Raw genomic sequence first — 13,349 nt, 5'->3', positions numbered from 1 at the left:
TTGTCATGAAAAGCCGGAAGATGTTGTCTGTTTTTTTTTTTAATTGTGGTGTTGGCAGGTCCCAAACTCATCGCACAACTCTGTGGAGAGGATGTTTCGCCTTCACATTTTAGCTCGCTTTCAAACGTATATTCTTTGGCTGCCCGGAGGTTGGTCTAAGACCGGAAGTCGTGTGCTGCTTGAGTCATATGTAAAAGAATCGTTTCTGGCCACACCCAAATAAATTGTGCTCAGAGAAGCCACATTTTCGTTGACCTGCTCGTATGGATGCTTGCGTTGTCTTATTGAAAAAAGGAAGATTTTTGCGGATGGCTGTGTATATAGGGTAGCAGATTTGCTTCTAATACTTCCTGGTATTCAGAGCTATTCGTTCGGCAAGAAGATAATAGTGTCTCAGAGTTTGAAAATGCACCACATACAATAAGTTAGCATCCTCCGAAATTGCGCTTTGAGAAATATCACTGTGTTTTTCGTAAATATATCCAGTATCCCAAGCAACCGTATGGATCATCAACGTCTCATCGGTAAAAATCACCTGTGGCCAATGGTAAAGTTTTGTTCTGTAAACGCATTGTCTAATTTGCCGTATTACTCAAAAATTTATTTTTCTTAAACTTACCGGATGCTTTTTTTATTCATTTGCAGAAAATCGGTTCTGTCTTTTCACCTTCCGTATTGACGTCGTTTTATTAGATAACTCGACAAATTTCTCTTTCATTTCGTGTGTTTATAAATTTGTTTTCGACCAGCGTAAGTTCCCTTGTCATAATTTTTTTTTCAAATTTCGGGCATTGGGCCGGTTGGTCAAACCTTCACCATTTAAAGCTCCTTTCTCTTTATCGTTAAGTAAGCTTTTACGCGACATTCTCCGATTAGCTAACATAATTTAATAAAATTAATTTATACCTGTAAATGGCACTGATCGGTGTGAGCGTTTTTATAGCAATGAAACACCGTTTAGAGAGTATTCTGCTTAATACCTACAATAGTAGGAAAAATACCATGTTTTATAGAATTGTAAGAGTTACCAAAGAGCTTTAAATAACATCATTTGTATTTAGAATAAAAACATATTATTTCAGAATTTCACACTAATATAATGTCTTTATAACAATGAAACAAAATGCATTTATGTACATATGCCTATCAAAGGCACATAACCTGGTAGTGAGCCAACAGTTTGCCTAAAATTTGAAATTGTTATTAATATTTCAAATTAATGCATTTTTAAAGTCTCATTAATATTGTTATTAAGTAATCAAGTTATCACCAAGACGAAATTTCAAACGATGCATTTGCTTTTGGTTTGAATTTCAAGAAACAAAATTTTACTTTATATTAAGCACAATAAAATGTAAAATTTGCACCTTAGTAAATTTTTCATTCCAACTCAATACAGAGAAAAATGTTTCCGTTTGCAAGAAACCTTTGTATTAAGTTTCGTAGCTTTTCTTTGTGTGTTTTTTCACTATAATATTAATGTGTAACATTTTGTATGGTAATAATATTTTTTGTACACTTTTTCATTGTTTTGTTTCTTCACCTATGATACATGGGATTTTGGTTACATGGGTATATATGTTTATGCGCTGCACTTATTGTTATGTTTTTGTATATATGTATATATGTATATTTTTACTTTTTTCTATTTAACAGCACTTTTATTTTTCCTCACTATAAAAGTTTTTATTTTGTCTGTAACGAGCACTAAGTTTTTATTTAAATTGATTTTTTATTCCGCAAACTCTGTAACACTCTGCTTCTAGGGCACAAGGGACCGTATTTAAAATATTGCCTAATCTGAACGAAAACACGCATCACTTCCACTTGAATGTGTTTTCTTCAGCCCTTGCACCCAAAGATTAAAAACTGATTTTATTGTAGCTCTCTGTTTAATACATATTAATTTTTGTTTTCACCTTTACAAGATTCACAATGTCAATAGAATAATTTAACGGGCCAAAGAACGAGAAAAAGGATGGTGTCATGCAGGAAAATCGGAAATATAAAAAACTCAAACAAATTCGTGATCGTTCGGTGATGACGGATGAATTCGTTGTTGTTGTTGTTTTAACGGAAATCTAATCCCCGTTGGGATGGTAAATGTCATTTGTGTTGTCGTCGATGTCATCTAACGGTAGGCCCAAGAAACGTGCTGTTTCGACGGGGTCGGACCAAAGGGAGAAGGGTGTTAGATGGGTGGGGTTTGTGGGGCATGCAAAGAGGTGGTCAGTATCATGCGGAGACTCGTTGCATGCAGGACATACGTCGGGTATGTCAGGGTCTATTCTGGATAAGTAGGAGTTTAACCTGCTACAGTATCCAGAACGAAGTTGCGCAAGGGTCACACGCGTTTCTCGCGGCAGCTGGAGCTCTTCGTCTGCGATGGGTGGTGGTTTAACTCCAAGAACGCCATTCACGGGAAGGGAGTCGGTGAAGGTGTTAATGGCTCCGCTGTGAATGGCGGTCAGTACCTGTCTGAAGTTAGTTGCGTCCGAAGTCCGGTCGGCGTACTGTACGACGTCGTCGACGTAATCCAGGAATGACCTTTTGATGCTCCTAGGAGGCGGTTCCGCTCCAAGCAGATGACTGCAGGGGTGATTTCTGCGAAAGCATCCCAGCAGGAACTGCCTGGAGAGGAGTTCATTATGCTCCTTAACTGGGAGCATAAGCGTCTCACTGTGTAGGTGTTCAATGGGAGACATCAAAAGGCATCCTGTAGTGGTCCGGAGTGCAGTGTTCTGACAGGTCTGTAGTTTCCTCATCTGCGTACCACTGCATCCAGGCGACCATATGGGGGCTGCGTAATTGAGGACCGGCCGGCCGATTGCCTTGTATGTTGCCAACAACGTTTCTTTGTCTTTTCCCCATGTGCTGCAGACTAGCGACTTGAGGATTTTGTTGCGGCTCTGTACTTTGGCGATAATCGCGGTCGTATGAGGAGAGAAGGAGCATAGACTGTCGAATGTTACACCTTAAATCTTAGGATTGTTGACAGTCGGAATTTTGACGCCGTCGACTGCAATGTTAAGCTCAAGTCTATACTCCTTCGTCCAGTTTGTGAATATGGTCGCTGTGGATTTGGTGGGGAAAGTGTGAGATTTCGTGCAGTGAGGAAACGAGAAAGGTCGGAGAGGTAGCTGTTTACCTTCGAACACATGCCATCGATTCCATTGCCCGACGCCAATATCGTGCAGTCATCAGCGTACGAGGTTATGGAAACTCCTTCTGGTGGTTGTGGGAGTTTCGAGATGTAGAAGTTAAACAGTAGTGGGGAGAGGACACCACCCTGCGGAACCCCTGTTTAATTCTTCTCAGTTTAGATGTTTTACCTCGAAATAGTACGGATGACTGGCGACCGCTCAGATAGTTCATGGTCCACCTCTTTAGCCCTGGAGGGAGCGTAGTTGTTTCGATGTCCTGCAGTAGCGTTGTGTGATTGACCGTGTCAAACGCTTTTGACAGGTCCAACGCTACGAGGATCGTTCTCTCACAGGGTCGTTTCTGATTGAGGCCACGAACTATCTAAACGTTTATGACGCTAAGTGCTGTGGTGGTGCCGTGCACTTTTCGGAATCCATGCTGGTGGTTGGCTAGGCTCAGGTGGTGAGTGAAGGTCGGGAGTAGCAAGGCCTCAAGTGTCTTCACTACTGGGGAGAGGAGAGTTATCGGTCGATAAGATTCCCCTTTGTTGGCGGGTTTCCCAGGTTTCAGTAGTGGGACCACTCTTCCGACTTTCCACACATCGGGTATTTGAAGAGTGGTCAGCGACAGATTGAGGACCTTGGTGAGATATCCTACTCCCGTCGAGCCTAGATGCTTTAGCATTAGCATGTTGATTCCATCAGGGCCAATGGATTTAGATGATTTAGCTTTTTGATGGCACCCTGAACCTCCTCATCGGTGAAAGTAAGTGGCGCGCCTTCGTTTGGCATTTTGCGCAGCCGTCGGTTAACACATCGTTTAGCTTTGTCTACCGAAGGGTGCAGTGTAAATTGCCGGCTAAAATAGCTCGCGCACTTCTTCGGGTCCGAAGAGGCATGACCATTGAATTGAACTTCAACTCGGTCGTCTTGTCTCTTCGGGTTAGACAGAGCTTTGACAGTAGCCCAAAGCTTACTCACTCCGGTGGAGAGGTTACAGGACTTCAGGTGCTCTATCCATTTCGTCCGCTTATGTTGGTTTACCATTCGCCGAATCTCCAAATTGAGATCCCTTATTCGGGGATCCCCGGGATCGGCATGGCGTAAGGTGTCGCGCTCATTAGCTAAAACGGCTGCTTCGGCTGGGAAATTGGGGCGGATTTCCGCGATTCTTCCAGCCGGGATGAAGCGAGCGGTAGCTGCTGCGATCACCTTGCGGAATTGACGTTCGCCAACGCATACGTCCATAGGAATAGGTAGAGCTTTGAAGGTGCTCTCAGTAAATTCTGTGAAGCCGACCCAATTAGCTTTGTTAAAGTTAAAATAGGTGCGGTTGTCCACAGAAACAAAATCGGGAGGCTTCTCGATCGAGATAATTATGGGCAGATGATCTGATGCGAGAGTTAGCATAGGTCGCCAGGTTATGCTGTTTATCAGACCACCGCTAGCAATGGTAATATCAGGCGAGCTATTACAGGTGCCCATAACTCTGGTGGGGGCTTCGTCATTCATTGTGCAGAATGTCGAATCGTCAATCTGTTCCGCCAGCTCCATCCCCTACGATCATTTGACAGGCAGGAATGCCAAAGATCGTGGTGCGCGTTAAAGTCGCCTAGTACCAAACGGTTTTCACCACGAAGTAGCGCACCTATATTCGGATGATATCCTGTTGGGCAAGATGTAACTGGAGGGATGTATATATTAAATATTTCGAGCTCGACATCGCCTCGACCGGATAGCTATACCCTGACATTCTAGGGTAGTATCCCTGGGGTCGATGTCTACATCGATTAGACGATACTGCACGGTGTTGTGCAATATGAAAGCTAGGCCACCACCATTATCTCGCTCGCGATCTTTACGTATAACGTTGAAAACCTGCACAACTCAGAAGATCTGAGCGGCTGTTTAACTTGGTTTCTTGGACCGCAGCTATCGATAGACGTTCCCGATTCATAAGTGCAACTATCTCCTCGATCTTACTCTGGAGTCCGTTGCAGTTAAATTGAAGTAGCCGAGTTTGTCGCGGGTGTCCGTGGGTGATCCTGGGGGTGAGGGAGTGACGTGTGGGTGGAAGTTGTTGCAGCTGTAGTACCCGCAGGGCGGTTGTCGCGCTGGGGTGTTAATAGGCGACGCCACTGTTGTGAGTTGCGGGGGCAGACTCCTGCAGCATGGGGCAACGTATGAGTCACTCCACTCACGTGTGGTGCGCAGGCCGGAACACGCCGAAAAGTGACACCAGCCAGTACAAGAGTTGCACTTGACGGATGCCACGTTCCGACGTATGACGGTCTGACACACGGAACAGACAGTGCGAGGGACCAAGAGCTGCTGGTTGGTTCTCGCACGAGGATTGGAGCGGGATGAAGGTTGGGGGGACAAGTCAGAGGGGAGCTATGTTGCCTGATTGAGCTCCTAGGGACCGTAGAGGTCCTCTGTTGGCCACTCGGATTTGGTGGCGGCGCGGCGCGCGAACTATGTGCGGATTGCACAGCCGTAGAGGCTTGGGTCGCAGTATTGCGCAGGCAACATGGGGCCACGTAACGCGTGGTCCACTCCCTATGTGTCTTAAGGCCTGAACAGGTCTTAAGATGGCTCCATCCATTGCATGTGTTGCACCTGACCGAGGTGGAGTTTGGATGGAGCCGTTTTGCGCATACGCAGCAGAAAAATTCCTCCGGGCCCGGGTTGGACTCAATGCCAGCGCCAGTCAGGAGGATACGGAGCAACCCTGCTGCAAGGCGTTGCTCTAGTAACGACAAACACAAATTAACACTTACCGATCCAAACGGGGTTAGATCGCCGAAAGAACAGCCCTTAGTCGGATGAAATCCGAGTCAATTCCGGTGCGTAGAACCGGCTGTCGTGGGAATTGACGGATGAATTCGTCGATCTTTTCTGTTGATTGAGCAGAGAGAGTGTTGAAAATAAGGGTGGTGTTATCGTGTGTGGTGTCTGTTTGCATGCATTGGTGGGTGGTGTGAATTTTTTTCATGTATTGATGTGTGGTGTTTTCTCCAACAAGATGGCGTTATATGCAATACGGCCAACGAAACAATCAATGTAGTGAAAGAAACTCTTGGTAATCACATTATCTTGCGTCGTAGACCTGTGTCGTTGAACTATATTTTATGGGGTTATTAAAAGTGACTTGTCTATGCAGATAAGCCTAAGACGATTGACCTCCTTGGAAGAGAATATGAAAACATAACGACAAACCTTTATCTTTATAATAAAGCTAAATTCTTGACCATAACATTAATTTATATACTTTTTTTCTGCTTGAAAACCACCTAAAAAGAAACACCATTTTTTAGTTCCATTCATTCTCTCAGAAGTAATGTGGTCTTTGACGAAAGTTAATATGATACGGAAATAATTGATCACACGGTTCACAATTCCGACTTGCAAATACATTATATTCATATGCAAAATTTGTTAAAACAAAGTCTTACAAACACCAGAAATAGTTATATCAGTCACTTTTAATGCTTAAGAGTTATTAGTTCATTACCAATTTTTAAATCAGAGACAAAATCTCCCAAGTTTCCATGCACTTTTGGGTATAGTTCTTCATTCAATGAGAAATATTACGTTATGAAAAAAATTGTTTAAAGCGATTGAAAAGTGGACCTAAATTAAACTTGTTTAAAAAATTTCTTGTATTCTTTACCCGCATACTTTTTTGTAAAAATTAGTAATATCAAATGAAAGAGGACTGAATATACATAAGCGAAATCGATTCGGACTGTTAAGAGAAAATAAATATTTTCAAAGATCATCCAAAAAATTACTAATTCAGTTTTGTTCGAAATATTGCGAGTTTTTGCGACAAAGTTTTATTTTTTATATAGTGTTTAGAACCAAAAAATGTTTATTGTACGAGAAAAGCTGAACCATCGAAAAAATGCAGTTACACTTGGGATATTTGTCACATAATTAAATATTACTATTTGATATATACATGTACTTCTGTAAGGACGATAAATTAATTAAAATTAACATATAATCTTTTTACAGTATTATCACTGGGAAGGATGATTTCTACGTCTGGTGGTTTACCATCTGCATCCCCTTCGACACCAATTGCGACTTTAAAAAGTCAAATCTGTGTCGGTTTACCAACAGATACAACATGTAATAAACCATGTAGTGAAACGTTACCAAAAATTGCTGCAGTAGATGGTCAATTGGTGGAAGTATCTAAAGTTGGAGAAACATTTTTGCTGCATGAGCAGATCATTATGTCAGGGCAGCAAAAGTGTGCTTTACAAGAGAAACCAAAGTCATTAGTGGTATCCCCGCAACAAGTAATGATATTATATATGCATAAATTAACTCCATATGAACGTGCTGAAATATTAGCGTATCCGCATATATATTTTATTGGTGCCAACGCTAAAAAACGATCAGGCATTTTCGGCCCAAATAATTCTGACTATGATAACGAACAGGGAGCCTATATCTATATACCACATGACCATGTGGCCTATCGGTATGAAATGCTTAAAGTGATAGGCAAAGGGAGCTTTGGACAGGTAATTAAAGCATATGACCATAAGACACATGAACATGTCGCTTTAAAAATGGTCCGAAATGAAAAACGCTTTCATCGACAAGCGCAGGAAGAAATTCGCATTTTGCATCATTTGCGTAGACAAGACAGGTATAATACAATGAACATAATCCATATGTTTGATTATTTTACATTTCGGAACCATATGTGCATTACTTTTGAGCTGCTCAACATCAATTTATATGAGTTGATAAAAAAAAATGGTTTCAAAGGTTTTAGCCTTCAACTTGTGCGAAAATTTGCACATTCGCTATTACAATGTTTAGATGCATTATACAGGAATGAAATTATTCACTGTGATATGAAGCCTGAAAACGTATTACTTAAGCAGCAAGGACGTTCCGGCATAAAGGTGCGTAAGTATTGATGTGAAAATCTTGTAATAACAATCTTCGGCGAAACCGATTTTATGTGGGAATTGGTCATTTCATTTCATTAGTAAACAATACTTTACATTTGGAAGAAATAAATTATTAATAATTAATTAAAAGCCAGATCTTCAAAAAAAATTATATTAAAAACGATGAGTCCTGAGAACACTTGAGGAAAAAAAAATAGATGGAGGAAATGCTACTTTGATATACATAAATATGTATATAGTACAAGCTTTTGCCAATTTACATGGCTCAAGGTCGCCTTGGGTGAAGTTGATAATTCATGCAATACCCTCCCGATGTTGTTTTTGGCCCGTTGCGGCTTCTGGTTCTTTGTAGGTTCCACTAGCCTCCTGATGCTTTTCAGCATTCTCTGCAAGCTTTCATAACACTTGGTTACTTACATATAATATTGGGTAATAATATTGCAGATAATTTGTAGGCAGGAGTCTTTGAGTGATCTAATTTTTAATTAGCCTAGGTTCACTTTTACAAAGCGGCGTTGACTAAGCATATGATAAGATAATGCTGAGATGTGTGCCTTTCGAGACTTTTTAGTTTGTCATGCTTCGTTCATTCTACAACTGTCATCCGATTCTGCTTCTCCGTAAGTTGTTACAACAGAGAACGTGTAACATGGAGAAGGTTCAATTGCAGAGCAGCGTGTGAATTGACAAAGCTAACAAAATAAAACTATATGAGCGGATTTCATTTCTGCATGCTCGGAAGGAGAAATTTTAACAGTGATGAGTGAACAGAGCTGAGCATGAAATGAAAATTATGCTAAGAAACTTGCTTTGATATTACAGCCACATGTTAGTATTTTGGCTTATATGTGACTTGGTCTACGAAAAGGGAGCTAACGTGCGAAAACTAGCTTTCTGGGAAAAGCTGTTGAAAATAATCGTCAGTTTCTTGTTATCTCATTAATTGTTCTCCTTTTTTTACACCTAAGCCCCCTTTCCGTAGACCAGGTCACATATACGTTTATGTGGAATAATATCTATTAATATGAGTTTTTTTTTCGAATTTTTATGAATGCATGCAAAACTAATAATATTCTTATAAAACTGGGTGTGTCCATGTTTCTGTAAAAATTAACTTGCGCATTAAGGGGTTACGTAGATTTCCTTGGGTAAAAACAGCCTTTTTTCAACAATTATTTTCTCATATAAAAAATTAAATATTTTAATACCAATATTTATTGTTACAAACATACACTATTAATAAAGAAATTCTGAAATTTTTGGAAAAAAATATTTTGAACTCGGCCATTACGGCGCCATTTTCGCTGACCGTCGGAAAAAATATGCGCCCGCGTTGGTATGATAACTCCTTACAGGATCATCTCAAGTGAAAAATACGTGTATAGATAAAACCTTAACTTAGAACTGGACGCAGGAAAAAATAAATTAAAATCTAATTTTTGCAAACATTTTTACAAAAAAATGAAAATGTCATTGAAAACTTCGCGACTTTTTTCACAATTTCATGAGATCGGCTGAGTAGTTCTTCAGAAATCTTGCCAACTAACAAAACGCCTTAAACGCCTTTAAAGACATAGTCTAGCCAGAGAACATAAAGACATAGAGAAGGTCCAGGTTCGATATCGAACATTTGTAAAACTTAAACCACATATCCCCATGATGGTGATCCCAACCAGGGAATATTGAAGAATAATAAGTTCTTTGATATTTTATTTTTAACAGCGAAAATGTATGCAAATGCAGCTCTCTCACATACCCAAGAATATGAAGAGAACAAGAATGATAGAATACAAGATTACGACGACCGCCATTACGAAACGTCATAGTTCCGCGTTGAGAAGAACAAGAGTGAAAAATTGTCAAATGGCTTGCAAATTGTAAACAGAAAAGTAAACACTTTTGTAAATTCGCAAAATATTATTAATTCTTTCGATTTTAATGAAAAGTTTTAGTGAAGCGATTGAATATTGTTGAGTGAAAAGATTTGAATCATTTCTAAAGAAATATATCTGACCTATTGATAATAAAATTGTCTATTAAGTTGTGATTCAAATGGAGAAGACGTTTCTTGTGTTGTATATAAATATTTACATATATTATAAGTTCAGATGTATCAGATATATGAAATTATGATAAAAGAATTGTGAAATTATTAGTTTAGTATTAAATATCGGGTGATTTTTTAAGAGCTTGATAACTTTTTTTTAAAAAAAAACGCATAAAATTTGCAAAATCTCATCGGTTCTTTATTTGAAACGTTAGATTGGTTCATGACATTTACTTTTTGAAGATAATTTCATTTAAATGTTGACCGCGGCTGCGTCTTAGGAGGTCCATTCGGAAAGTCCAATTTTGGGCAACTTTTTCGAGCATTTCGGCCGGAATAGCCCGAATTTCTTCGGAAATGTTGTCTTCCAAAGCTGGAATAGTTGCTGGCTTATTTCTGTAGACTTTAGACTTGACGTAGCCCCACAAAAAATAGTCTAAAGGCGTTAAATCGCATGATCTTGGTGGCCAACTTACGGGTCCATTTCGTGAGATGAATTGTTCTCCGAAGTTTTCCCTCAAAATGGCCATAGAATCGCGAGCTGTGTGGCATGTAGCGCCATCTTGTTGAAACCACATGTCAACCAAGTTCAGTTCTTCCATTTTTGGCAACAAAAAGTTTGTTAGCATCTTGGTTTCAACAAGATGGGGCTACATGCCACACAGCTCGCGATTCTATGGCCATTTTGAGGGAAAACTTCGGAGAACAATTCATCTCAAGAAATGGACCCGTAAGTTGGCCACCAAGATCATGCGATTTAACGCCTTTAAGACTATTTTTTGTGGGGCAAAGTCTAAAGTCTACAGAAGTAAGCCCAAAATGGAAACAACATTTCCTGATGGATTCTTCAAAAAAGTTGCCCAAGACTTTCCGTGCCAAGCCTAAGACGCAGCCGCGGTAACATCTTCAAAAAGTAAATGCTTCATGGAACCAATCTAACGTTTCAAATAAAGAACCGATGAGATTTTGCAAATTTTATGCGTTTTTTTTTTAAAAAAAGTTATCAAGCTCTTAAAAAATCACCCGATATATCATTTCTTTTGCAAAATAACACCCATTTTTTGGCAACTTTTAAATCGGCCGGAAAACTGAAAAAACTCGTTTTCGATCCTTTAATTGCATAATAATTATTACAACAAGCCACTGCACATTTCATTTAAAAAAATTAATATATTTATGCTTCGAAATTTAAATAAATACAACAGTACACTTTCACTGGTTTTCTTCATTTGAACAATTTCCACACATGCTACTCTATTTATTGTGGATGCGCCTAAAACAACTTATATCTTTTCTCGCAACAATATTCTAAACATTCCACTGAAATTTTTCCTGCAAAGACGAATGAATTAATATTATTTTGGGAATTTCCAAAAGTGTTTACTTTTCTGTTTACCATTTGTATGCATTTCTATGCTTGTTCTTCTCAACGCAAAACTGTTACGTCACGAAATTGTTGAACAATGTATTTGTTTCTGTAAGAATTGTCAAGAGCTAAACCGAAAAAAACTAACTGTAAACTAGTGTCGTAATCTTGTATTCTATCATTCTAGGAAGAGAAATAAATATATGTATGTACATATGTAAGTACGCCATATGATGATACTCCCAACGAATGTAAAGAATTTCGTCAGAGATAAAGAGATCTTTAACTCCTCTCTCACTGGAAGTGAGAGAACAATTGCTAAACGTCAAAACCACCTAAACTTTGACAGTTGATCGAGTTCAGGAGGTTTTGACGTTTAGCATTTGGAAACGAGCGATGGCCAGATTGAAATCTTACCAAAAAAATTTGTAAACGGAGGGATTATTTGCATCGTTCAAGACCACTTATAAAAATGAAAATTAAATGAATTTGTGAAATTTAAAGGTATTTGATGAAAGGTTTTAGTAATTTAAAGCATCATAGTATATTTTCAATGGAAAATGATTAAAAACATTTAATGATTGAGAGCTAACAAGCTTAAATCCTATTATTGGGTATTGAAAGGACAAAAGTCAGTTGTTATAATATTCTTTAAAAAGATTTAAATAGTTTCTACATATAATAAACAACAACTATATAGTAGTTTTTATTCGTATTAAATGTTGGGTGTTTCAATTTAAATGCCCACAAATAATTATTTTTTCCAATCTGGCCATAATGGAAAACGTTATAAAAAACGCTAATTTTGGGGCGCTCTCACACTGGAATAAGTTTAACAACCCTTTATTCCTGATTTCGTTTTGCCGTCGATATTTCCATACTCATGTTGCATGCAAATGTGTATGCTTTTGTGTTTTGCCCTGACAGCAGTAGCCAAAAATGAAGTGCTGTGCTCTGCTCTGCCGTAGCGGTAGCAAAAAATTGGGAGCGGTATGAGAGCAGAGCTAATTAAAATTTGCATGTGCTACAGCTACACATGCGAGAAATACCGCTCCTAATTTTTTGCTACCGCTACGCCAGAGCAGAGCACAACACTTCATTTTTGGCTATTGCTACAGCTATAATTTTTTACCTAACAAAATTCCGAGCAGAGTAGAGCACATAATTTTACATTGTTCAACTATGGTTCTGTTATGGTTCCCACCAAAGTGAGAGCGCTAGCTATAGCATAGCAATAATTCTAGAAATTTTGCTAGTAAATGAAAACCCTGATATTTATAGTCACTTTGGATTTGCATATTTAATAATTTTATTTGATTTTTACATAATATACTTTACTAATAAATATTTTTGTATTATGTAGGTATATTTATTACTAATAGAAATTAAATTTATTACAACAATGTTGTTTAAAGTAGTACACAGTACTGCCTCAATTGAAATAAAAGTCAATTTTGTTTGCTGTTTTACAATATCATTTAATCAATGAAAAAAAAGGTGCGTGGAGTTCCTACGTGCGGAAGAAGTTATACTTCTTAGTGATATTCAGAAATGCATATGATTTTGTATGAAAGAAAACTAGAACATTTAAATTCATTATGCACATTTTATAAATCAAAGTCTACATGAAGGAAGTTTGACTCGGAAAGTAGTTCTGTCTCTTCGTTGCGGAAGGGAATATGCAGCGTAACCATCTCTCTTTTGTACTCTTCGAATTGGGTTGTCATATTATAATTTGTATCTATATCTAATATCATGGTGTTTAGTCAATTTCTTGTATTCATTATTGGCGTTGCATTTGTATTGCGCACAAAACTGGGCCAAAGTAAAATTAATTTTCTTTTTATTTTTCTTTG

The 13,349-nt window shown here is 38.7% G+C and overlaps 1 protein-coding gene across 4 annotated transcripts in view; it reads left to right on the top strand.

Moving 5' to 3' along the window:
- The window catches only part of LOC120779448 (putative dual specificity tyrosine-phosphorylation-regulated kinase 3 homolog), a 200,671-nt gene that overhangs the window by 116,528 nt on the left and 70,794 nt on the right, over positions 1-13,349 (top strand). For all 4 annotated transcript variants that reach the window (XM_040111697.1, XM_040111696.1, XM_040111699.1 and 1 more), the window contains one exon: positions 7,164-8,071. In XM_040111697.1, the coding sequence (XP_039967631.1) occupies positions 7,164-8,071 (908 nt within the window). The remainder of the gene's footprint in view (positions 1-7,163; positions 8,072-13,349) is intronic.

Source organism: Bactrocera tryoni, unplaced genomic scaffold, assembly GCF_016617805.1.
Source record: "Bactrocera tryoni isolate S06 unplaced genomic scaffold, CSIRO_BtryS06_freeze2 scaffold_11, whole genome shotgun sequence".
NCBI classification, from domain to species: Eukaryota; Metazoa; Arthropoda; class Insecta; order Diptera; family Tephritidae; genus Bactrocera; species Bactrocera tryoni.
The sequence above is the reverse complement of the archived record's forward strand: the minus strand, read 5'-3'. Positions and strand labels throughout refer to the sequence as shown.